The sequence below is a fragment of the Rhipicephalus sanguineus genome, chromosome 6 (genome assembly GCF_013339695.2).
Source record: "Rhipicephalus sanguineus isolate Rsan-2018 chromosome 6, BIME_Rsan_1.4, whole genome shotgun sequence".
NCBI classification, from domain to species: Eukaryota; Metazoa; Arthropoda; class Arachnida; order Ixodida; family Ixodidae; genus Rhipicephalus; species Rhipicephalus sanguineus.
This window is the reverse complement of record NC_051181.1, coordinates 64,534,750-64,560,585: the sequence shown is the minus strand read 5'-3', so window position 1 is coordinate 64,560,585 and position 25,836 is coordinate 64,534,750. Positions and strand designations below refer to the sequence as shown.

Sequence of the window (25,836 nt, the reverse complement as noted above, 5' to 3'; positions counted from 1 at the left end):
TCATCGAACCTTTAGTATAAACGCGCCCGATCTCACGTCGGTGATGATGTACTGGGCAGAATTCACGGAAGATTCACGGTTTACCGATGAACCTCCGCAGCTTCGCCCACTCATCATCATTCACTCCGTGGATATGCTGTGATTTTTATTGTATTTTGAATTTTCTACGCTGAATAACTTCAGATTGCGTGCCCCTATCACTGTCGTTCTTGCTGGGCTAATCATTACAGCCTTCAGTCTAGGCAACCCGCAAGTAAAGACATTTAAAACAATGAGGTCTTGAAAGTGTTAGAGGGCCCTTTTAAAAGACGAACGCCAACGCGAAAGAAATAAAAGGGGCACACGAGACAGTGCTTATGCAAGAATTTTTTATAGGAATGTAGAGGAACTGTCCACACTACACATATTCGAGAATGGGATCACCCAACGGAAGAACGTACTGACGAAAATAAAAAAAAATTGATTGAGGCCGCGACATCTTGAAGTAAAATATGCTGACAGCTGTAGCTGCTCGATTTACGAGCGCCATTTGATGCAGTCTACAGACAATAGGGGTGACGACGTAATATGCTAACTGCACTCTATGAATGCCGTCACTGCGTTCGAGCCCTGGGGTGCGAGAGGATATTCTGGGCACTCAATAAATCCACCATTTTGTGAAAAGAGACGACGACAGCACACGAAAGCCCGGACCCCTAATGTGCTCCGCACTTAAAATAAGGCAGCTTCGTACTAGTGGTGCCAAGCCGGAAGAAAGAGCTGAGCTGGGCGGGCTGCCATGTATCTTTTTATCATGTTCTTTATTTCATTCTTTTCCTTTTTCTCTCTCTTCATTCTATCTCTTTTTTGTCTGTATTCATTCTATTTCTCTATTTCTTTCTCTACTTTTTTATTCTCTCTCTTTCTTTCTTTTTCTATCTTGCTGTATCTTTTTTATCTCTTTTTGTGTCTGTTTCTTTCTATATCATTCAATCTTGACTACTTTTTCTGTGTCATTCTATTGCTTTCTGTCTTTCTTGTTCGCTCGCCCATCAGAGTTATTGGATCCCATACCGGAGCAATCGATGCACGTGGTCCGGGAGCGAAGCAGAAGATGAAGAAGATGACGAAGATGAAGAACAGGACGATGAGAGCGCCTTCCGGTTCATGATGATAATACTTTTCTGTTCGATCTGCACGGACTAACCGTGAGCTTAAACAGCTCCGTTGCTAAAAAGACGAATAAGGAGGGACACCCTAGTTGTTGGACAAGTGGCACCACATGAAGATACTAAAAATAAGGAGGTGGCTTCGTGCAGCCCGACTGAAGACAAGGAAGCACCAGTAAGCAAACAGGCAAGGCTGGGCAGCGTGTAGACATTTTTCGCCGATGCTCCGCCGAAGACATGTAACGAATTTGGCCAATATATGTTTAGAGCGTGAGTTTGAGTTTGTATACCATACACAGTTTCACAGTAAGTGGTTGGAACAGAAGAAAAAAATTGCATCAAACAGCTTCGCACTCCCCAGGTTCACTGTGGCAACAAGACGGCAAAAGTAAAATAAATTTCAGGACTATTCAAACAAGCAATACACATGCTATACAATGAAACAAAGGTATACAAAGAAATATTACTGCGGGCATATATAACAAAGCAAATCATATTAAAAGAGAAATACTAGAGAGAGTACGTACACTTTTCACGAGTAATTTCGGGATTATTTAGTGCATTTCGCAAGCAAAAACACAATGCCTCAAAACCATAACTAGTGGGCGGCCTTGGAACGTATCGCTCTCAGAGTGTCAGTTGAGGCGTGTAGGAGGAGTTAGATGTAGATTACCGTCGTATATAGCCGTGACTTTATCAGACCTAAAGGCGTGTAATAAGGAGCATTCGTCTAGCAGATTTAATTTGATTATTTTGTATTTAACACTTATTTGTCAGGTGTTGGCGTTAAATGTTGCAGCACGCATTTCGTCAGAAAACCGGGAGTTAAGGCGATGCGTTCGGTGACTTGCGTTTGCACGTTTGCATGGCTGATAATGTAAGGGTTGTGAAAACTACTGTTGCCGGTCGCACAGAAATGTGTTCACTTTTTCCTTCGGGCGCATTTGACACTACGTTTGTGAATTTCTACTGTGACTATTTACTGCAATGTTGTGAGACCAGAAATCTTGGAACGCTGCTTTGTATGGCTCTTTAGTGCGATCATATCACTGTCGGCGCTTTGCCTTTCGGGCTACAGTGTGCGCCTGTGTCCGTGCCTGCGTGTGTTTGTGTACGTGTCTGTGCGTGTGTGCGCGTGAGTGTTTATGTGTGTATATGTACTTCAAGCAATTTCGAAAAGCTGATGAGCACTTTTGTCGTGCGCCAATTTTGGGTGTAAAAATTTTCGTGGCTTTTGTTTCTGCATAGCGGTTACTTTTTCGAAGCAAACCGCATAAAGTAGCTCGCTTGTACACTTCAGACAGTGTGGCTGGTAAACCACATGTCACACTCGCTCCGCAGTATGCTTCTGGCCACTGAACTTATATCTACGGCATGTGCCACTAAAAGTGCACTTGCTTCTTTATAAATGTTAATTTGGCATACCAGGAAAGGCCTATGACTTGACTTTGGATGGCATTTTTGTGTTGTGCATCCAACAGGCACCTGTGGCCTGCAGAGAAACTACCATTTATAAATACGCTGTGAAGTTAATTTCGTAGGCGTTGTCTCCTATACAAAAGCTCGCGTACACTGCTCCAAGGTACTTGTTTAGTTTACTCAGCTTCGTTAATCTTGCTTCTACGTAACCAAGCAAAAGCCACATTGCTGAGCTAAATATTAAACGCGAGGGACTTTCGTTTACAGTGATCCACAGAACACATACATGGGTCATATTTACACAGATGACGCTCAGTCGTACCAGTACCGAGTGAGTGTCCGAGTTTTTTCTGGAATAAAGAAACATTTGCCTTCCTGACTGACACATCCAGCTGCGCAATTTTTATCACCACAGGGGGCCCGGTTATATTCTAAATTGCATTTAGTCCCCAGCGTGGAGGCTATAACTACACGTACAGAATTCAAGTAATGAAGTTATTTCTCGTGGAACTCGACTGAAAAAACATATTACACCACCTCCACTGACATTTCCCTGACATCTTTGAAAGCTCTCGGTTTGATATAGCCTCAGCTATCGTTTTGTTGTTATTATCTGTACGAAAATGTATACAACCCTGCATTTCATTTTATGACATGCAGCTTAAAGGTCGAAACTAGAAGTTTACGCTCATGCGTTTTTTTTTCAGCAGGCCACAGGGGGTTTGCTGTGATTTAGGCAGCAGTTAAAGGGTGAATTGAGCACTTCTCCCAGACATTCACAATGCTTGTGTTCTTTCACGTTATGGCTCGTGCTTCCTTTAGCGCAACAGTCATCGCCTTGCTGCCGCTATCTCTCGCTGCATCGCAGGAAAGCAGCGATGTGCCAGATAGCTTTAAGGTGCGTAACTCTTTGTACAACACAGGTGATTGTTTCAAAGTAATTCAGTGTTGTACACGTTCCTCTAAAGGCGGAACGAAAGCTCGGTCCTCGTTCCTTCCCAAATTAGAAACGAGTTCCCGTTACAAGTTCCGTTAATGCTAAAGAAATGCCTTCCAGTTACATTTCCAGCATTGGAACGTCTCGTTACATTAACGTTACATTTTATTTTCAAATTAAATTATATAGTGTTGGATGAGGCGAAATCGAGTGAGCAGTTTGAAACTCACGTTTAACTACGCATATTATACGAATTTGAACATCACCGGCAGCTAGTTATATGGAGATAAAAAGAATCAAAAGTATCAGACAATTTTTAGAGAGTGCCGGCCATCCTTCAGACATGTCTAACTGCAACTTTGATGCTGGCCAATTACGAGTGCAACACAGGCGGAACTTTCAACATCAGCCTTCAAATGCGCAGTCAGGATGCTGTGATTAAGATGTTTAAATACAAATTTCCTCATATGGACCAATACAATTACATTTCTTACACAGGAAACCGCATCGAAAGGGACAACGCGTAGGAGTTCAATCAGTAGTGATTCAATGTTGTTATATGAGGGGAAAAATAATGTCGTTGATATATAGTCGCGACTTATTACGGTCCCTTGTTGCAACTCGGCAAGAGTTGCATCTCGTCGTTGGTGTCCGACACACAACCCCGTTTTCTTGTCTGCGCTTTGTTGCTAATATTCAAGAGCCGTTATACCGAAGCGCTTGAGGGAACGGCTGTGTATGTACTCACACAAATAAGAACAGTATAGTAGTGGCGAATGCAGGCTCAGCGGGTGCGTGAAGATTGCTACGCTGAATGTACGCGTATCGTTTATTGCATGACAGACGTTCGTGGTGCGATGGCTGTCGAACTGGACTTGACCAATATCCACCAAGATAACACGCATGTTGAAGGAGTGCCAACTCCAGCGCAAACATAGATGGCACCAGGCAGGCACCACTGAGGCGCCCATGTACACTGCGTTGAGGGCCTCTTCGCCGGCATGCACACGCGTCATCTACGCTACCGCGTATCAAAAGGGTGATATTTGTCCACAGCTACCGGCGGCAAGCACGAAATATTGAACCAACTCCTGAAGACCACGCGACAAGACACTCCCAGGAACTGGGCTGAACCAAAGAGCAACTTCGCCGCCATTACATTGGGGCCTGTAAAGAAGCCTCTTCATGAGCCTGTTTTTTTTAATGAATATGTTTAAGGAGAGATTGGTGCCTATACATGGCTCCGGCTACTCCTGTTCCCTTGCTTATTAATTATCGCCACGAACTTATAAATAAAAGTAGACTCACTCCCGGCAATGTCCTTTTAAAAGGAATGTTCGCACGTCATGCATAATATCCACGTGATGCCTGTTCATGAGTTTCGGTGGTTAGCACGTAGGCGTCTCGCTCACTTTCTGCTGCTGTGAGCATTGTGGCAGGTTCCTCGGTTCCGGGTGAGTCAAACACCTGATTCGCTCTGCCACCCTGTTCATTTTCATCCTGCGGCCGTGGCTCTGCTATCTCTGGCGCTCGAAGACTTCGTGGAATCCCGCGTAGGCGCCTCAGCTCCTGTAGTTCGCCTCGCGAACCACCCACCTTTTTTTCACTATGCCGGGACGGCTTGGCGGACACGTAGCAATATTCCAGCTAAATGCGCAGCAAAATATAAAACAAAAAGCGACTCTCGAGTTGGCCGAACAAGAAAGTCAGCAAGGTATACAAAAAAATATTAATAGCGCACCCTGCGCCGGCCTCGCATCAGGGTTCGATGATTCTCGAATGTCGTGTAAATCTTCTCCACGGTGCGTCCAGCCTCCATAACGGCCCTAGGTATCCGCCAGACTGGCTTCGACAAAAAAATGATAATAGTTGCCCCTCCTGCACGTGGTCGGTCTCGCGGCACGCACTTTCTTGGGTCCCCGGGGCCTTGAAGTGAAAACCAGGAACAGCGTTCTCACGTGACAGGCGAGCGGCAGTTTTTTGCGCCTCGCGCGGTCGCCCATTCGCGCTGCTCTGCATGACCTGTTGCGTGTACGCGTCTTTTAAATGCCATGGAACGTGTACAGAAGGAACGCCATTCCCTCTGCCGTTCCTGCGCAAACGTAACGAGTTACTGTTACAGTTGCACCGATCTTTAACGGAAAGGTGGCGTTCTTGCGTTGCTCCCAAGAGGAACTAGCTCCTGGAACGTCGTTCCTTCGAACGCCGTTCCGTACAACACTGCGGAGTACGCACTTTCAAGGAAAGACTTCACTTTGCCTGCCGAGGTCGCTTGAGTGGGGCATTTAATTTAAGACCTTCGCATCAAGAGTTCCCTCACTTGCTTTTTCGTAGCGTTTCTGCCTGCTTATTTTGTGTTGCAGTTAGGTATTGACATGTACCTATTCTATACCGCCCTGTGTGGAAATAATCACCGTCAAATAAATAGGCCTCGGGCGGCCTTGCCTGCATTGCAATATCAGAATGACGCTCCACTTTAATCGACTACACAATTGATCTGGATAATCTTGAACAGATAATCCTAACTCGACTCACATCTAGAACTGTCTGTCCTAGCTTTGCGTTCGTTATGTTTTTTTAGCGCATTCGCGAGGCGGCAACAGAATTGTTACCTTCTCACTGGTGTCGGTTTTTTTTGCTCGCCATCAATTTCAAGAAAAATCGTGTAACTAAGCAGTATGTATTTTACGGATTGGAGCACATTTTTTCCGCTTGGGGACGCGCCTCTTCGGCCGCTTAACGCAGTCACATTACAATGGTAGACAGCATAGTTTGTGACCAATGTGACGATGAAGAAAGGATTTGGTATAGTGTGGGAATGGCCCATAGACCACAGCTTTGCAAAGCACTCGATCATTTCGACGACCGACATCCGTTCGACGAAATAATACCGCGCCTTCTAGCCGAGAGTGTGATATCGACGACTTCGATATGAATTCTGAATTGAAGAGCAAAATGATCAAGAATAAGCGCCACACTAGAGAATTTTCCAGAGCCATTGCGACGAAGCACTTAACAATGTAACGTGATACTCTTCTTCCTACAGATCTTTCAACAATTTCCTTTCGCTGTAGCGATCTCTGATAGCGACAACGACAGCATCTTTGAATGCCTCACGGCCAAAAGAGCTTGGATTGACATGGATACCAAGACGGGTGAATATATCTGGCTGTTGAAGGGTCACAATGACAACCCGAAGTAAGATGTCTTTATATTCTCGAAATATTCGAAGCATAAAGGCGCTTGTCTACGGTTCCTCGCGTGTGCTAGGAAATAAGTAACAGATTGCATTCCACTATGTGTGACCAAGTTTATCGAAATCCAGTCTCAATTGCGGTTGGTTTTGCAAAAGTTTCATGCGTTAGCCACAAAATTGCTTCTAGCGTATAGCTGTGAAATATTCCTAGGTTCAGGAAAAAAATGCAGAATTGTTTCACGATCTTTCGTAACCAAACAAATTCTCTAAAACAAAACTTGATATGCTCGCACTTCGGCACTGAAATGACAGGAAAGAGCGTCTTCCGCCGTATGACAGCATAGTCATAACCAACACCCACTGCAGAAACTCATACATGTTAGCACAAATATCCAGCTTCAATCGTTATTAACAATGTCCTAGTACTAATACAGAATGAACAAACGATTATATTATCATTTTACAATGGTTTCACGTCACTTTTATAGTAGTCAGACCGTACATGAAGATAACATTGCCTATTCTTACCAGTTTTTAACTGAGGAGTTTTGCGCGGAAAATTGCGTCAATGAGTTCAGTCAGAGCAGAAGATTTGTTAAAACGTGCTAAGAATCCTAGTGATAAACGTTGGCCATAAAATACATGAAGGAGTTTTCAACTAATACTTATACTTTACAGAAAAACCATTCCCTTCTATGTAGCCGAAGGACAAAGCCCCGACACATTCCTATTCATGGAGGGCTCAGGTAAGGAAAAAGGCCTCTTTTTGGACCCCGTAAATCTCCAGCACTAATAAAACACCGATACGATAAAAAAGTGAACACTCTAAAGAACTTCGATGGAAGAAACATGGCCTTCTACGCGCATGAAATGCCCAGAACGTCTTTTGTCCGACGAAAAAGTTGTGATTGATAATTTTAGGTAACATCGCTAACTTTATTTGCATTAACCCTTCGCATCTTGATCTCATTGCCACGGTGGTCGAGTTGTATAACTGATATTTGGCTATGCTTTAAAAATTTCGATTTATAGCATAATAAAACAGAGTGAACGGCTAAGTGAATAGAGTTGTCTGCCTATTGTTTTTTACCATTCGTTTTTATTTTTCTTTCGTCGTCAAAATACAGGCCATGCTGTATATTAATGTGACGAATCATTCACCATTGTGTTTCCAAAGCATTGTATTCCATGACCGCTATTGCTATAAAACGGATTTTATTAAATAAATGAATGCGCTACATTCAAAAGGGAGTTTAGAAGCGTAGTACGGCCTTCGTTATCAGGTATTTCGCACCGTAACCCAGAACGCCGGCTTTCTAAAGCACCCACTTCCGAAATTATAACACTTTGAACCCTATGCTTATGTTAATGCCAGGATTGTTATCTTAATACTCAAAAGAAAGACAGCGCTACACTCACAAACGTTTCCTTTCCAAGCAGTAATGAGTGTAGCACTATCTCTCTGCTCCTGTCTGCCTTCTAGTCTTTCTTTTTCAGTTTTTGCGCTGAAAAATGCCATTCAGGACGTACGCAGTGGTCCAAGGAAATTTTATTGTAAGGAGGCTGACGTTGCCAGTTATGCGATCTAAGAAAAATGGCTGAAATGGCTGGACCTGTAGACTGGGAATAAGACAGGCTGAATATAGCATAAAACAAACGGATAGGAGTTAACATGGTTACATATAAGTATTATACTTAATGCAACGAAGCAGAAGTACATACAAAAATATTGCATTGCTTTACACAATCGTTCATCCAGGCCTAGTGGTTGTCGCGAAAACGTTTCGCTGTCATATCATAATCATAATTTATCATAACAATCATCAGCCTTTTTTGTACACTGCAGCACAACCGCCTTTCGAGGTGATATGAATGATTCTTTTGTGAATTATTTTTTAAACTTTACCATTGCACATAACCTTACACTGAGGTCAGCTGAGTTCCCCATCTCTTAACACACCTTTGAACGCGATAGCGTGAAACAGCTTGTTTCGCAGAAATTCCAGTGTAGGGGACGGCTCCTTTGGTTGTATTCGGAAAATCAGCCGTTTCTGTGAGCGATTATTAGAGGTAGGTGCACATAGAGAAATATTTAAAAAATCTTCGGTTCGAATGGGATCGGGGATTCGAACCAACTACCCCTTGCTTCGCGCCCGATTCATTTAGTCGCTAGGCCACCGCGCATACATCCAATAGCATACTGACGGTGAGCTATTTTTATACACAATTTAGCATTGGTGGCGCGCACATCTCGGAAGTTCTTCAGCGGATTGACTATTACCAGCGAGATGGCACAAAGGGCCCACGGGCGCGCTTTCAAACGGCATTACCCAGCCATGGGGCCGTGCTTTGTCGAGCCGCATGCTTGGAATTTGAAGCCGGAGGGCGTCCGCGCTTTGGCTTTCTTTGCGGCATGGCTTAGGTCTTCACCGAGAAGGGAAGCCTGGCTAGCGATTGGGAAAGAGATACGAACACGTACCGATTATGCTATCGCGTTCTACCCTACAAAGCGAAGCTCAAGCGTTCTCGAAGTTATTATCGCTATGAATGCCGGCAGGTTATCTGCCCTATGTATTGCGCGCCCGGCTCAGCTTACAATTTCTCTATTACTCTCAGCTGTAAAATCGACTAACCCTACTTGTGCTATCATGCCTTCTTCCTGTTGCTCCCCTTAAATCAGAGGTGCAACAGCGAAATAAAGATATGAGCGATTTTTGGAGCAGAAAAATCAAAATTTGGAGGAGATGACGGGAAAAAAACCTGTATTTTTCAGCATGAAATCCCAATTTTGGAGCAATATAACAAAGCTAACTTAGTTTTAGAAAAGAAAACAATAATATGTACAAACGCTTCGATGTCAGCTAACTCGTACACACTGCACGTGAGCACTTCTATTCAATAAAAACCAATGTGATGAACCACCACACACATGAGTGAATGCCGAAGTCCACGTTAGCATTGGCAGCGCCTGCCAAATCATTTGACGGGCGCTGCAAATGCTAATGCGGACGTGTCAACCTGGCGACCCCTATACTCGGGAGTTTCGTAAAGCAGGAGGGAGATGGGGGGTGTCGAAAATACAGAATTGGCGGACGTTTTTCTTTATTATTGTTTCTCAGGGCCGTTGAAAGGTCATACACAGTTCTGAATGATGTCCAGTAATTTCTTTACACGTCAGCAATCATAATTTTCAGACATCACTCGTAGTTATTCGGCACGTGCACGGATGAGTAATTCAGGAACAAAATGTACTCTGTCCCATGAGAACTAGCACTACAGTCCCCTTCTAAGTCATAGTACACTTTTCCGCAAGACATTGGTGTGCTATGACGAAAGCGGCTTGAAAGGTGTCCTGCAAGGGGTAGAAGAAGGTCAAGAAATTCTAGAACCGCTTTACTTTTTTTCCCTTTTCTTTCACGGTGAAAATAGGGTTATTTATCGGGAGCGTTATGGCCATATCCGCACAATCGGGCAGTTTGCTCAAAATTCGGGAGTCTCCTGCGCAAACAGGGAGAGTGGGCAGGCAGGAAGATGGCCAATTCTGTCATGTAATACACCAGCGGCACTTGGTTAACAATTTTTAAGCGGAGATTCCGCTTTCATTTTCAAATGTCCATATAGGGCAGCACTGCAACCAGGAGAAAAGGGAAGTTTTCTGGCGCCCCACACGAAGCACGCCTAGCCGTTTTTGAGCGTCTGGACTGGATTGGATAAGATGATGATGCGAAAACAGCAGGTGGTCAACGTGGCCTCCATTTATTGCTTAAAATTAACGGTACTGAGAAAATTTTGACGCTGGTCGGGCACTTTGGCGAGCGTGGCGCAAGTTCAACAAATTTCACGGTTTTGGTTAAGCTTGGCGCAATACATAGAACTGCATCAAATTGGCATAAAATTGGCAATAGGCGTAGCTTTTGCACCCCTGCAATGCTACGCCTATCGTTGTCCTTTATTTCGCACGCAGCTTAGCGAGATTATTCAGCTGACCCCTTATGTTCCATTTTCGTGACCCGTACCTTACTATTGAAAATATTTAGTAGATGCAGAATTTAAGCTTTTAAGACCACTGAAAGGTCATGCTGAATAAATATAACATGTCTGCCGTATGCAGTTTAGCCCCCATTCTTTCATCAATTTCTTTTTCAAGAGTTGACGTCGATTTCGCAGTTGATCTAGACTTAAATATTCTGGTGGAGATTCTAGCGGATAGTTGCCAATAATCATGAGACCTAGTTCTGTCACCAGGCTACTGACCATTACTTTTGTTTTCTGCATATTTGCCTGCAACACCAATTTACAATTCCCCTGATAATTTATTTACTGCAATTTGTTGCCTGTATTGCTGAAACGCACCATGCTATCGGCCCACCATCAGTTGAAAACTGTCGTTTAATTTTATTCGTAGCTTTTCTCAATCTCGAGGTTTGAGTAATTTTCCTAAGCATACACTGAAGAGCGTTGCATAAGTTGTCTCCTTTCTGACCCCTTTCTCGATCATTATTTATATTGTCACGTGGTCGTGACGTCGACGAAGACAACAGTCAGCCCATCCGAGATGAAACTGTTTATTTGGCCGAACTTGTGGCCGAGAAACTGAAAGTCAAACTAGAGCAATACACTGATAGCGGCGAATAGAGCGTCGACCGTCGATCAACTGACAAGCGGGGAAGCGCGTCGGCATTTAAACATGTGCCGTAGAATATTCCAGCGTTATCGTTGGCTGTCGTGCAAATTGTAGAAGAAGCTCGAGTATGCGCGTCTTGCGCGCAATTTTAACAAAACGATCTACAATGATCGCGAAGGCTCTCGAACAACGAGGCGCGGTTCGCGCTGAGCGTTGCTCACAGTCTTTGTGGCCGAAAACCGAATACAGCAAAAGTGATAAAGAAACGCACGTGGCAATGCCCTCCTCTGAAAAAGCATCGTCCCGATTCTTAAAACAGAACAGGCCAATGCATGCAACAATATATAACAAGAATAAAGCAACAAAGTGCAATAAATAAGCACAATAATAAAGCAAAATGACAGTCCTCACATTCGCTAACGTGCGTAATATGGTTTGAGGCGCACGACATGGACGAATTCAGGTAGTTCACGGCACCGCTGAGAGTTCGTAATGCCATCAGGGACAACCTTGTAGTCAAGTGCGCCGAGGCGTCGAAGTACCCTGTACGGTCCCAAGTATCGTCGCAGAAGCTTCTGAATGAGTCCCCGTCGGCGTATTGGCGTCCATACCCATACACGGTCACCGGGTTGGTATTCCATGTGGCGTCGTCGAAGGTTGTAGCGGCGGCTGTCAGTCGTCTGCTGGGTCTTGATCCGTAGGCGGGCGAGCTGTCGTGCTTCTTCGGCGCGCTGTAAGTAAGCGGCGTCGTCGAAATATTCTTCGTCGGTGACGTTGGGTAGCATGGCGTCGAGCGTCGTCGCCGGGCTTCTTCCGTAGACCACCTTGTACGGCGTCATCTGCGTCGTTTCTTGGACGGCCTTGTTGTAAGCGAAGGTCACGTACGGAAGGACGGCATTCCACGTCTTGTGCTCAACGTCGACGTACATGGCCAGCATGTCGGCGATGGTCCTATTTAGACACTGGGTGAGGCCATTGGTCTGTGGGTGGTAGGCGGTGGTGCGGCGGTGGCTCGTCTCGCTGTATTTGAAGATCGCCTGAGTTAGGTCCGCAGTAAAGGCGGTACCTCTGTCTGTTAAGAGGACCTCTGGGGCGCCATGACGCAAGACGATGTGCTCCACGAAGAACTTGGCTACCTCGGCGGCACTGCCTTTGGGCAAGGCCTTTGTCTCGGCGTAACGGGTGAGGTAGTCAGTTGCTACGACGATACACTTGTTGTCGGGAGTCGACGTCAGGAACGGCCCCAGTAGGTCCATCCCGATTTGCTGGAACGGCCGGTGAGGTGGTTCGATTGGCTGCAGAAGTCCCGCTGGCCTAGTGGGCGGTGTCTTCCGTCGCTGGCAATCTCGGCAAGTCTTAACGTAGTGGGCGACGTCGGCAGGAAGGCGTGGCCAGTAGTATTTTTCCTGTATCCTCGCGAGCGTGCGGGAAAAGCCGAGGTGGCTAGCCGTCGGGTCGTCGTGCAGGGCCTGCAGAACCTCTGGTCGCAGTGCCGAAGGTACAACGATGAGGTAGTCGGCCCGGGCCGGAGAGAAGTTCTTTTTTACGAGGACGTCGTTTTTCAAGAGAAATGACGCCAATCCCCGCCTGAATACTTTTGGAACAACGGCGGTTTTGCCCTTGAGGTATTCCACAAGGCCCCTGAGTTCCGGGTCGGCTTGCTGTCGTTCAGCGAAGTCGTCGGCACTTATGGTTCCCAAGAAGCAGTCATCATCGTGGTCATCCTGCGGCGGTGCGTCGACGGGGGCACGAGACAAGCAGTCGGCGTCGGAGTGTTTTCTTCCGGACTTGTAAACGACGGTAATGTCGAATCCTTGAAGTCTTAGGCTCCACCGTGCGAGGCGGCCTGAAGAGTCCTTCAAGTTGGCTAGCCAACACAAAGCGTGGTTGTCGCTGACAACTTTGAAGGGCCGGCCGTAGATGTAGGGGCGAAACTACAAACTACAACTACAACTACTGTAGGGGCCCAGATGATGGCCAGACGCTCCTTTTCTGTTGTGGAATAGTTGATTTCTGCCTTTGATAGCGATCGGCTAGCATAATTGATGACCCTTTCCAATTCGTCGGTCTTCTGCACAAGGACGGCGCCGAGTCCTACGCTGCTTGCGTCGGTGTGGATTTCCGTATCGCCGTGCTCGTCGAAATGCGCAAGTATCGGAGGCGCCTGCAGGCGTCGTTTCAATTCTTGAAATGCCTGAACTTGCGACGTTTCCCACCTGAATTCGACGTCGGCCTTCGTGAGTTGCGTCAGTGGCTCGGCCATCCGTGAAAATTCCTTGACGAAACGTCTGTAATAGGCGCACAAGCCGAGAAAACGGCGTACGGCCTTCTTGTCGGTGGGCGTCGGGAAGTCAGCGATGGCAGCTTTTTTTTGCGGGTCCGGGCGAACACCATCCTTGCTGATCACATGACCCAAGAGCAAGAGCTCCTCGTACGCGAAGCGGCACTTTTCACGCTTCAAAGTGAGTCCGGAGGTCTTGATTGCTTGAAGTACAGCTTCAAGGCGCCGAAGGTGTTCGTCGAAGTTTGAGGAAAACACAACGACGTCGTCCAAGTACACGAGGCACGTCTGCCGCTTCAAGCCGGCCAGTACTCTATCCATAACCCGTTGAAAAGTCGCAGGTGCCGAGCAAAGACCAAAAGGCATGACCTCGAACTCAAACAGGCCGTCTGGCGTTATAAAGGCAGTCTTTTCTCGGTCTCTTTCGTCAACTTTTATTTGCCAGTAACCGGTCTTGAGGTCAATCCACGAAAAGTACTTTGTGGTGTGTAATCGATCCAGGGTGTCGTCTATCCGGGGAAGGGGATACACGTCGTTCTTCGTGACTTTGTTCAGGCGACGATAATCGACGCAAAAACGGAGAGTCCCATCCTTCTTCAATAACACCACGGGGAATGCCCACGGACTCTTCGACGGCTGGATGATGTCGTCGCGTAGCACTTCGTCGACTTGTTTCTTCACAGCCTCCCGTTCCCGCGTCGAAACCGGGTAGCGACTCTGACGGAGTGGTCGAGCATAATGCGGTGCTTAGCAAGGGGCGTTTGTCGGACCCGCGATGACGACGAGAAACAGTCCTTGTTTTTCTGCAGAAGGCATCGAAGCTGTTGCTGATGGCGAGCGGGAACCTTTGGCTTTACGTCGAAGGGTGGCTCAGCTGTTGGGGTAGTCGTCGTAGCTTCGTCGTAATCCGAAAAGGCAAATGCATCGCTGACGGCCAAGATTTCTTCGATGTATGCAATCGTCGTGCCCCTGCTCAGGTGTCTGTATTCTTGGCTGAAGTTCGTTAGCATCACGCTTCCTTTTCCTTCGTGCAACCGAGCAATGCCCCATGCAACGCAGATGTCACGGTCTAGTAGCAAACGCTGATCGCTCTCGATGACACCTTCGATGTCTTCCGCTTTTTCGGTGCTGACGGGAATCATGACGCTGGAGCGAGGCGGGATGGTAACTTGATCCTCGAGCACGTTCAGGGCATGGTGACATGGATTCGTATCCGGCGGTGTCGTTTTGTCCGACGATAGGGTTATCGACTTGGTTCTTAAGTCAGTGACGGCGCCATGATGGTTTAAGCAATCCATGCCAAGTATGACGTCCCTGGAGCAGTGTTGCAAGATTATGAAACTCGCAGGATACGTGCGATTATTGATTGTTACTCTTGCTGTGCAGACTCCAGACGGCGTTATTAGATGGGCTCCGGCGGTACGGATTTCGGGGCCTTTTCAAGCAGTCTTAACTTTCTTCAACTTCGTGGCGAAAGGCCCACTGATGACGCAATAGTCGGCTCCAGTGTCGACGAGAGCGGTGACATTGCGGCCGTCAATGAGAACGTCGAGGTCGCTAGTTCGTCGTCTTGCGTTGCGGTTGGGTCGCGGCGTCGGGTCACGGCTGCGTCGGTTTGTTCCGCTGCTTCGACGTGGCGTCGTCAGGTCTTCCTCAGGCCGTGAAATTTCGACGTCAGGGTTTCGTTCGGCTTGCGGCGTATTCTTTAGATTTCGTTGCGGCGTTGTCGTCGGCGGCGGAGGATCTTAGGTAGTTCGTCGTACAGCAACCGCACCTCCATCCGTTGCTGCCCTTTGTTTCCCGGATACGGGCTAGGCGACCGGCCCCGATTTGGGCCAGTGTACTGCCGGCGGTGCGGTGACATGTAGCGGCCCGGCGAAGGCGAGCGGGAAGGTCGTCGTTCTTGCCACTGTGTTCCGGTGAGGTAGTCGTCGATGTCGCGAGGCCGTTCGCCTGGCTCTGGGCGCGGCGCGTTGACTGCGAATCCTCGAAGCCCCATCTGTCGGTACTGACAGCGGCGGTTCGTGTGGCCGGCCTCCTCGCAGTGGTAGCAGAGCGGGAGGTTGTCAGGGGCGCGCCAAACGTCGGCCTTCCTTGGCGTGTATCGCTGGCCGGCTGGTGGGCGGTATGACGTTGGTGGCGGCGGAGGTGGTGCCTGGCGGCGGGACTGCTGGGGCGGCGCGGCGTCTTGACGTGGGCGAGGAGGGGGAGGGCGTTGCGTCGGGCTCCAGCAGCATAGCTCACTGCTTGCAGCTGCGGCTGCGCTGACTCGGGGGTGCCCAGAGACTGCTGGATTTCCTCTCGGACGATGTAGGCGATCGAGGCAGCTTCAGGCTGTGGTAAGGGTAACAGCTTGCGCAGTTCTTCCCGCACGATCGCTCGGATCGTTTCAGGCAGATCGTCGGAGCCGACGGCATGAACAGCTAGGCTGTCTTGAATCGATGGGGATTATACTGGCGGTTGCGCATTTCCAGTGTCTTCTCAATCGTCGTCGCCTCTGAGATGAATTCTTGGACTGTCGAGGGTGGGTTCCGCATCAGCCCAGCGAAGAGTTCTTGCTTTACCCCTCGCATGAGCAACCTGACTTTCTTGTCTTCAGGCATGGCAGGGTCAGCGTGGCGGAACAGTCCGGCCATTTCTTCTCCAAAGATGGCAACGCCTTCATTAGGAAGTTGTACCCGCGTCTCTAGCAAGGCTGCGGCCCTTGCTTTTCTGACGACGCTTGCAAACGTCTGCAGGAAAGCGCTGCGAAAGGCGTCCCAAGTTCGAAGAGTGGACTCCCGATCCTCGAACCAGGTCCTTGCTGCGTCTTCAAGGTAAAAGTAAACGTGGCGCAGCTTGTCCTCGGAGTCCCAGTTGTTGAAAGCTGAGACCCTTTCGAAGGTCTCGAGCCAGGTTTCCGGGTCTTCGAATGACGACCCGCGGAAGGTTGGCGGTTCCTTGGGCTGCCAGAGTAGGATCGGCGCAGGCTGCACGGTGTCGGTCATCGTCGCTGCGGTCGGTGTTGGGACCTGGGGCTGCCTGGTTTGTTCGGGAAGGAGCCCGTGCTCTGGCTGCAGTCCCTTCTGCCTGCGGCTTGTTCGACGATCCGGGTTTTCTTTGCCGTCGTCCTCCTCGCGGCTTGGGCTTGGGTCAGCGCTTCGCGGGGGCGTTCGGATCATGGAAGAAGCAGCACCTCCACCAGATGTCACGTGGTCGTGACGTCGACGAAGACAACAGTCAGCCCGTCTGAGATGAAACTGTTTATTTGGCCGAACTTGTGGCCGAGAAACTGAAAGTCAAACTACAGCAATACACTGATAGCGGCGAATAGAGCGTCGACCGTCGATCAACTGACAAGCGGTGAAGCGCGTCGGCATTTAAACATGTGCCGTAGAATATCCCAGCGTTATCGCTGGCTGTCGTGCACATTCTATAATAAGCTCGAGTGTGCGCGTCTTGCGCGCAATCTTAACAAAACGATCTACAATGATCGCGAAGGTTCTCGAACAATGAGGCGCGGTTCGCGCTGAGCGTTGCTGACAGTCTTTGTGGCCGAAAGCCGAATACAGCAAAAGTGATAAAGGAACGCACGTGGCAATATTTTCACACGTAAACAAACCGAGCATCTCTGCAGTCCTGATATATGTCAGTTAGGGTACTTAAAATGTTTCTTGTCCTGCTTCACGATTTAACGCCAATAAGAACTGCTAGTACCTATGCTGAACCAAATGGGTTTTCGTGCTCATTAAGAACAACAAATAGTATTTTTGTTGTACCCGGCAGAATTCCAGTTTACTTGATGGATTACATGGGTATAATCCATCGTGAGCAACCATTCTCAAAAAGAGCTTTCTCTGTGTGTTGAGTGGTCACGTGTTCTTCTGAATGTATTCGAAATTGTCGGGGTTTGGCACGGTGGTCGTTGAGAAATTCCCATCGACAAAGAGAAAGCGAGTATCCCGGAGTGCAGGCAACTTTCACATTAATACGGTAAATACTTGCACATGCTGTACATTTTTTTATCTACTGTTAAGTTCTGATATACGCACGGGCGCGATATACGATCAACTATGGCGTAGCAGAACGGCAATCACTGTAGCCGCTCATCACAACTTCTGCGTAACGCCGCGGCAAGGGAAATTCTTAAAGTAGGCAACCACAAACAAGAACAATCCGTGGTTCTTGAAACAAAATCCACAAATGCATTTTTTTAACAGACGACGCTCCAGCGAAGGTTGGGAAGTTCTACTACGCTGACTACAAAAGCTGCGGGGTCCTTGACGTCCCTTACAATGGACGCCGTAAGTATACGTTCCAAATGCTTGCGCATTTGTTTAATTTTAGCTCGCGAGAAGAGTTTGTTACCGTCAGATCACATGCAAAGTTCCAGTCTTTCAGTAGTGTTTCTCGTCATTTGGCGGCCGTACCTCAATACTGATGTATGCGCATTGCGGTGCTAAGTATTTTCCTAGCATAAAGATTCTGCGGGAATATCACTGCTTCTTGTAATCTTGTCGCAATTTGCTTCCACGAATTATTTATACATAAAATATGTAGAAACTGTGTATTTATTGACCACTTGGACTCTGGAGTAGTTTACCGTCAAATATAGCGATCGTTATGAGGTGTAGACATCATATCAAAAACTGCGTTACGAAGCACACATCATTGCCACAGTTTGCTGATGCACTGCTTACTGAACTTCCAACTGGCGTTCTAATGTCGTAATATATCGCCAAACGCCGTAGATATGTGCGACGTGTGCGTCACTTCTGTTCTGGCCGACCGTCGTCCTGTGCTTGTAATCCGCGATATGCGATAGTTGACCTCACTAAGGCGTTCAGGGATACTCTAGGGCCCGACATAGTGAGCGAGAAACTTCTGGCACAAGCCACGCTTCCGCAAATTTGTCCAGAGCTACACATGGTCACCAGGATCGAAGTAACCATGTCGGCAGTGGTCGTCATAGCGGGTCTTTGACCGGCCCTGTGAGGCGACGGTGCGAAGCCGAGCGAGGCGTCGAGATTCTTCCTGATCTACAAAGTATCACGCTAAACGGCTGCCTGTGATGAGCGGAATAAGGGAGCATGGTGTTGAGATTATAGCGCGGTGGACGAGCATGAAGGAGAACGAAAGGTGAGCAACCAGTGCTCTCGTGTCTTGCGGTGTTGAAGGCATAAGTGACGAAAGGCCAGATACTGTCCCAGTTCCTGTGTGCGGAGTCGACGTACATGGACAGCTTGTTGGCAAGCGTTGTGTTCGTGCGTTTGACTAGAGCATTTGATGTGGATGGTATGTCCTGGAATGGCGGAAGCTTGACTACATCCGCGGTGAACTGCCGTCCACGGTCACCAATTGCGATGCGAGGAGTTTCATGTGTGAGGATAAGGTGAAACAGCAAGACGATGGAAATGCATTTTGCTGTGCCCGATGGCGGTGTTGCCGTCTCACAATAATGGGTCAGGTAATCAACGAAAATGATAAGCCAAAGATTGCCATTTGTCGTTACGAACACGGGCACATTCCAAACTGTTCAAATGGGGTGCTGGGAGGCGAAACTAGCTGAACGTGATCAGACGGCGCATCAGGAGGACGCTTGTAGCGCGACATTGGGTGCAGCTGGCGACGTACCGCACAGTATTGTTGCGCATCCCGGGCCAGTAAGAGCGTTCCTGAACACGGTAGAGTGTCCTCGTGCACCCAAGATGGTCGGAAGTTGGTTCATCGAGTACAGCGCATATTACATGATTGCGAAGACTCTCGGGGACAACCAAAAGGTAGCACGCGTCGGTAGTCGAGTAGTTGTCCGTATACAGGACACCGTCACGTCGGCGAAAATGACTGTCTGCAGCGGACTACTGCGTGGCGGCGAAAGCGGCTGCAACTGTACTCGTTTTGCTGCGCGGATATGAAGGCATCCATGTCCATTCAATCGCGTTGGATTCTTTCGTCGGAAGTGGCGTGCAAGAGAGACAATCCGCATCAGCATGTCGTCGGCCGCTCTTTTAGCAAACAGCGAAAACATTCACCTGCGGACTTAGGAACCAGCGTGCTCGTCGACCAGAGGAATCCTGAAGATTCACAAGCCAGCATAGCGAATGATGATCCGTGACTAAAGAAATGGGTGCCATAGATATACGATCGAAACCGTTGCACAGAGAAGACGACCACCAGGCACTCTTGTTCGGTCACCGTATAACTGCGCCCGGAGCGACTCAATGTGCGGCTGGCGTAAGATTTCACACGCTCGCTGTCGCGGACACACTGAACTAGTACAGCAGATGTCGACACCACTATCATTGGTAGGAAGCTCTGCTGGTGACGAGGGATCGGTGTGGCGAAAGATAGGCTGGGACGTGGACAGGAACTTCAGTTGTCGAAACTATGAGTCGCATGCTGAGCTCCACTCAAACGAATGCCCTTTTTGAGAAGGTGTGTAAGGAGATGGGCCATGTCAGCAAACGTCGGAATGAATCGGTCAAAGTAGGAGCATAAACCTAAAAAAACGTCGTAACGGCTTTGCAGATCGAGGTGCCTCGGAGCGATGAAATCTGGCTAATTTTGCTGGCGATACCGAAACCTACGCACCAAAAAGCGTGTCTGCCATTCACTGCGGAAACGCCCCCCGTGACGACACTGTTTCCCTCGCAGGGGGGGGGGGGGGGGTGAGGTTGTGCGGCTCGCTCAGCAACGAAACGGAGTATCTAGCTCAGCGGATGATAACGGCGCTCGCTTATCCTCCTCCCCCCCCCCCCCCGTGCGAGGTAAAACAGTGTCGTCACTGCGGGCGTTTCCGCAGTGAGTGGCAGACGCGCTTTTTGGTGCGGATGGTTTCGGTACCGCCAGCAAAATTAGCCAGATTTCATCGCTCCGCGGTGATTACCAGTGGCCTCCTTTCAAAAATTTCAAAGCGGCTATGGGCTATTCTCAGGAAGGGCTTCAATTCGCCCATTTGACTCGACCACTTATTTCGACTGGTTAAAAAGTTTAATTTCTTGATTTCTATAATTACTGCCGTAATTATTGTTTGTACGCATCTCAAAATGCCCTCTCCCACAGTAAACCTAACTCTGCAGGTAGCACCCAGATACCTCCTTTCTGTGATTTTTAAAAAATACTGGACACATTTCTTGAAACACCCTGTATAGTTTTTGTCTAATCGGTTGAGCGGATCTTGTGTTGGTGCGATGGTGAGTGCTGGCGGCAGGACTCGGTGGCGGACCGTCGTGCTGGCCAAATCCGAATATTGAGGAGTGTTTCGAAAGGAGGGCCACCAATGCACGACGGTCATGATCGCTCAGTGATTTAGCAATTCGGATAATGTGCTCGTGCGTGGAGCGCGAGCCACTGGTTTATCCCGCATCCGGTAGTTCTGTGAGCACTGCCATAGGTATCGACGAGTGTTCCTGAAATGTGGCGAGCTTTAGGCCTTGAGGCAGCACTGCAGCTTCACTGAAGCAATTTATCGCTCATAGCTCCGTGTATCTATTGATAACAGACATCATCTAATGCGGAACCAGCACGTTTTCGTTAAGACAGTTTCTATGTACACCTTCCACTAGTGCATCGAACGGGATGGTTTTAGAATACAAACTGACGACAGGAACACGCATAGCGGATAAAGCGAGGACAAGTGTATCTGCTGAAACGCAACGCACTTGATGGCATGAGCACCTGATGGGATGCTTCTTGCAAGAGCGTAGGCAACACACTTCCTGGGAAACTCAGTTCTCCTGTTGGGCAGTCAACATTTGCGACACAATTTCAAAAAACTCAATCCCGAGAATTACGCCGTATGTGAAACGGCGAACTAAGTAACTTCCATGTAAAAAAACTTGATCACTCAAAGTGACATACAAATTACCCAAACGAACCGGGTGTAATGATTCCCCACTCACTCCACGAAAACTTGCGCTCTGGTCGCAACAAAACACGACCTTTCGTTCCAGTAGACCTTTAAATACCACACTCATGAGAGAAACAGTTTCTCTCGTGTCAACAAAATCCTTGGTAGAAACGCCATAACAAGTAGTTAACCTTACTCTTCAACATGAAGAGAGTTTGATGTGTCTGAGTAGGTAGCGAAGATTTTCCAGCGACCTCACCTCCATCGACCGCGCTGGCTAGTTTCCTGGCTGAGGTGACGTGAAGCGGCGTCGAGGAGACGGTGACGAAACACTCCGTATGAGGGATGGATATCGGGGCGCTAAGAAAAGTGGTGGTGGCGTCAGAGTACGATCGGAGGCAGGAGAACGGTAATGATTCCGATACCTTTCTTCTTATTCAGAATAGCCTTCCAGAGCGCAGTTGCGGCTTCTTTCTTCTCAAAAGTTGCCTTCGAAAGTGGATTTCCTTAGCCACTGAGTGCCCGGGATACGACCACTGTGTCGCATACACGATCCCGACTGTCCATTGCTCGATGCCAGACGTCGGCTACAATACCTAGCTATGTGTCCAGGCATGCCACATCTATAAAACGCGGTAAAGGGCAAACTTTTGGACTCTAACTGAAGTAGTCTACAGTGCCTACAGGCCGGGAGTAACGCAGCTTCTCCCCTTGGAATTGTAGGCAATGATGTGCCTTCGTGGACGAATGTTGCGTGGGTGCCGGTCAGTCGAGTCGTATTGGCGTGGTTCAGTATGATGATAACGTACGTCGTTTCGGTAGCTGTTACAATCCGCAACATTCCCCGAATGCTGCCTAGTAGGTAAATGAGATGTGCAAACGGCGTCCCGGAAAGCGGAGGACGTGGAACGTGGCGCCGCATATTGTGTTTGTTGTTCGGGCTGCAGCAGCTCTTCGCGGACAATCTGCCGAAACATGGCTGAGAGGTATGTCTGCGGAATTGTATCAACGTTAGCCACAGTTGTGACATTTGCCAGGCGTCCAATCTTTGGCACGATTTTGCGACTTTTCAGCGCCTTGAATGTGCGGCATTGCCTTATAACGTCTGATACGGTGTTGAGGCCGTCTTTTTCCAATGAGGAACTTGTAGACGTCTTCCGCAATTTCTTTTAAAAGGTGACCCACTTTATATTCCTCTGACATTCGAGGGTTGATAGTCCTGCACAGTTTGAGAACCTCCTAAATGTACATAGTGCAAGTATCCCCAATGACCTGAGCTCTCTGAGCTCAAGTTGCTTCCGCTCGTTTCTTCTAAATGTCAGAGTCCCCGAAGCACTTCTTCATTTCTTCAACGAAATAGTCCTGCGTTGCTTCAAACACGGGAGCCAGCTTTCCGAGCTCCCAGGTCATTTAGCGGCGGCAGCGAGAAACATTGCTCATTCGCAGCTCATTCGCAGTGTGTCCGGCATGCAAGATTTCTTCCATCGCGCGCATTGCGTCAGGCAAGCAGGTGCGTGTTGTCTGCTACACGCGTACTGCAGTAAGAAAAGCTTGTGCTTCACAGTGGTAACAATGTGGAACTTTCAAATACGTTCCACACGATACACGAAGAAACTTGAAAAAATCTATGTGATCTTTTGCTCTCATTCTCAAAATTATCGTTGCCAGGCGTTTGCTTCAACAAACATTTTGTGGTCCAGCATGACCTGGTGCCGGTACACACTTAAAAAGCTGCAAAAGAGCACATAGAAAATCGCAGGATCACTGTGCTCTTCTGGCAAGAATGGACATTTGTGAAAATATATGGGAATATACATAAAAGCGGCTATGGTACGACAGCATGTACACGGGAAGACAGTGCACGAGCCGTTCGCGAAGATGGGAGAATCGTCCAGCACATCATGGCTTTGTACCAGCGCTGTACTAGTCACTACCCTCAAGAATAGCAGCAGTGCTTTTGCAATGGGGGACATAAAGAAATATTAATATAATATCAAGCAAAATTATAACATTTTACTAATACTACTTCCTTAAGCGTATTATACTCTTTTGTGAAACGTGCACCAAATAACAGTTCGGATTTCTGTGTTTCTTTTCCTGTTCGTTGTACGACTACACGAACACATTCGGAAGAAACAAGCGAAAACTAGGTTACACGCCAAGGATAGCAAGGTTACCGTTTAAACTGAAAGCATACAAATTTTATTTGCCGTCATTATACGATCACCACCGAGGCCAAAAGAACACCTAGCAGCCGGCACACGAGCCCTCCGGTGACGTGATGCGGTCGAAGGGAAGCTATCCTCCTCAAGCATGCATGCAGATACTGTGATGTGTCGCTTAACGGCGCTAGCAGTACAGAAAGCCACTCGCTCCTATGTTCACTCTCAAAGAGATTGCGACTGTACTAGGGTGTAAGCCGTCTGCGGATCCCTTGCGAGATATAGTACGCGCGCCTGCACCCGGCGGCTCAAGGTACGGTGTTCCTGCTGAACCTGCGCAGTCTCCCCTCCATGACTAACCAATGGCCACTTCACGCGCCGAGAGACGGCCGGCGCGTTTTCTCACTGCTTGATTCGCGATCGCGGGTTGCCCTAGCACGCTTTCATTCGCAGGTTGAACGAAGAATGTGTGGGGCGACGTTATCGACCTTAGACTTTTTACGGAATCTCACAGCGACGCAAAATATTCCTCGGCTATCCATAGAATCACTATCGCAATAAACCAAACGAGCAGAAGCAAATGACTCAAAGCAGCGTCCAGAATTCCAGCAAACTGTTCGTGCTGCTAGACATGATGCAGGATTGGAGCACCGGCTGGAGCGCGGCAGTGACGGTTTCAGTAATACTCCGAATAAAATTTCATCTTTGAGACCACGGCGCGCCCTCTCTACTTTCGCTTGCTTTGTTCCTCTGTGTGCAGCTGAACGTAGTGATAGTTTCAATGTTCGCCACCCTTCATGATGCATTGCAATAATTCATCAACAAACTTGGTCAAGAAGTTGTAATGTGATACGTCTGTGTAGTTATGTGGTCCGAGTTGAGATAAAGCAAAGCGCTAGCAGAGTGAGTTATATCCTCTGTAGTTTTCTATCGTTGCCTGGGAAGTACTGGATTCATAACTCAAATACTGATGTCACAATGTTGATGCGAATTAGGGCCACCTAAATGGCATCCATTTCTTCAATGGCTGTGTTCGTGTATGTGGCCGCGTCATAGCTGATATGAAAGGAGCACTTATGGCAAGGCTCTTTTTCTTATCAATGAAAGCAGTGCTTGTCCGTCCTTCTTATGCAAGGACGCGCACAGTGTGCACACGTGACCCTCACACATTTCTCTACAAGGTATGCTTATGTGCTGACCGAAGGCATCCTTCAAGATTATGAATAACAAAGCAGATGACAATCAGCGCTGTAAGGGCACGTCAGTAAGCATTGATAGGCTAGGAAATGAAGGAGTAAAGCACAGGAGACGCCATTACCAGAAAGCATAGGTTCACTAAAGTGATTGATGTCAACTGAATATAACCTTGGGCTACAGTAACACAAAATGTACGGAGAAACCTTCAACGAATTATCGTGCAAGGCATTATATGCTGTTTTTAGGCGTACGTGATTTCACGAACTTTCATTCTGCGCTATAATAAACAACTCCGCTCACCTTTCTGATGAATAAAATGGGGAATAATAGAATAACCTATAACTCATATTTACATGCATGGTTTTCTGCTACCCTATTTGTTCCATAATTAGCGACTCTGCCATGACAGACAATGTTGACGATAAACAGTTGTCATGCTTGTCACACTTCTACAAGAATGCAAGGATATATTACTGCTTTCTTTAAAACATTGGATTTCATAGCAACCTTGTATGAACATTGACATAGCCATAGTTATTCCCCCTGCGCAAAAACTGTACTAGTATCGGTAAACGTAAATGACGGTGAGTAAAAAGAGTGCCTTGTATGAAGTATTATTCACGTGTTATACGAAGTGTCTAGAGTCCGTGCTGCGCACATAGATTTCATTGGATGTATCTATGTATGTATCTGAATTCAAATACATATATATATATATATATATATATATATATATATATATATATATATATATATATATATATATATATATGTGTATATATGTATGCATTTATATATGTATGTATGTATGTATGTCGCGTTTATGTCGCAGCCTTGCGAATGGGCGCATGTTTGCGGGTATACAGTAGCAGCTATAGCAACAACATCTCACGTACAATTTCAGAATGCATATTGTGGGCAGAAGAAACAATGAAAGACGAACTTCCTCAGGAATGTCTGGATCAATTCAAAAAGCACTGCGGCGTAGGCATTCCCCTTTACCAAAAGGACCTCTGTGCAGAGAGCGAAGTCACGAACTGGTGA

At 47.6% G+C, this 25,836-nt stretch overlaps 1 protein-coding gene across 1 annotated transcript; it reads left to right on the top strand.

The window, feature by feature from the left end:
- The first annotated feature begins 3,294 nt into the window (after positions 1-3,294).
- Positions 3,295-25,836, top strand: LOC119397884 (uncharacterized). The gene is made up of 5 exons (XM_037665203.2): positions 3,295-3,465; positions 6,551-6,702; positions 7,379-7,446; positions 17,805-17,888; positions 25,697-25,836. Exons 1-5 carry the CDS (start codon positions 3,349-3,351, stop codon positions 25,834-25,836), a joined length of 561 nt encoding a protein of 186 aa, XP_037521131.1. The 5' UTR covers positions 3,295-3,348.

What these genes read in the sequence shown, in the direction of transcription:
- LOC119397884 (XM_037665203.2), top strand. Translation starts at nt 3,349, where the DNA reads ATGCTTGTGTTCTTTCACGTTATGGCTCGTGCTTCCTTTAGCGCAACA. An exon ending in CCTATTCATGGAGGGCTCAG is followed by an intron (nt 7,447 to 17,804) that starts GTAAGGAAAAAG and finishes TTTTTTTAACAG; the next exon opens with ACGACGCTCCAGCGAAGGTT. An exon ending in CGTCCCTTACAATGGACGCC is followed by an intron (nt 17,889 to 25,696) that starts GTAAGTATACGT and finishes GTACAATTTCAG; the next exon opens with AATGCATATTGTGGGCAGAA.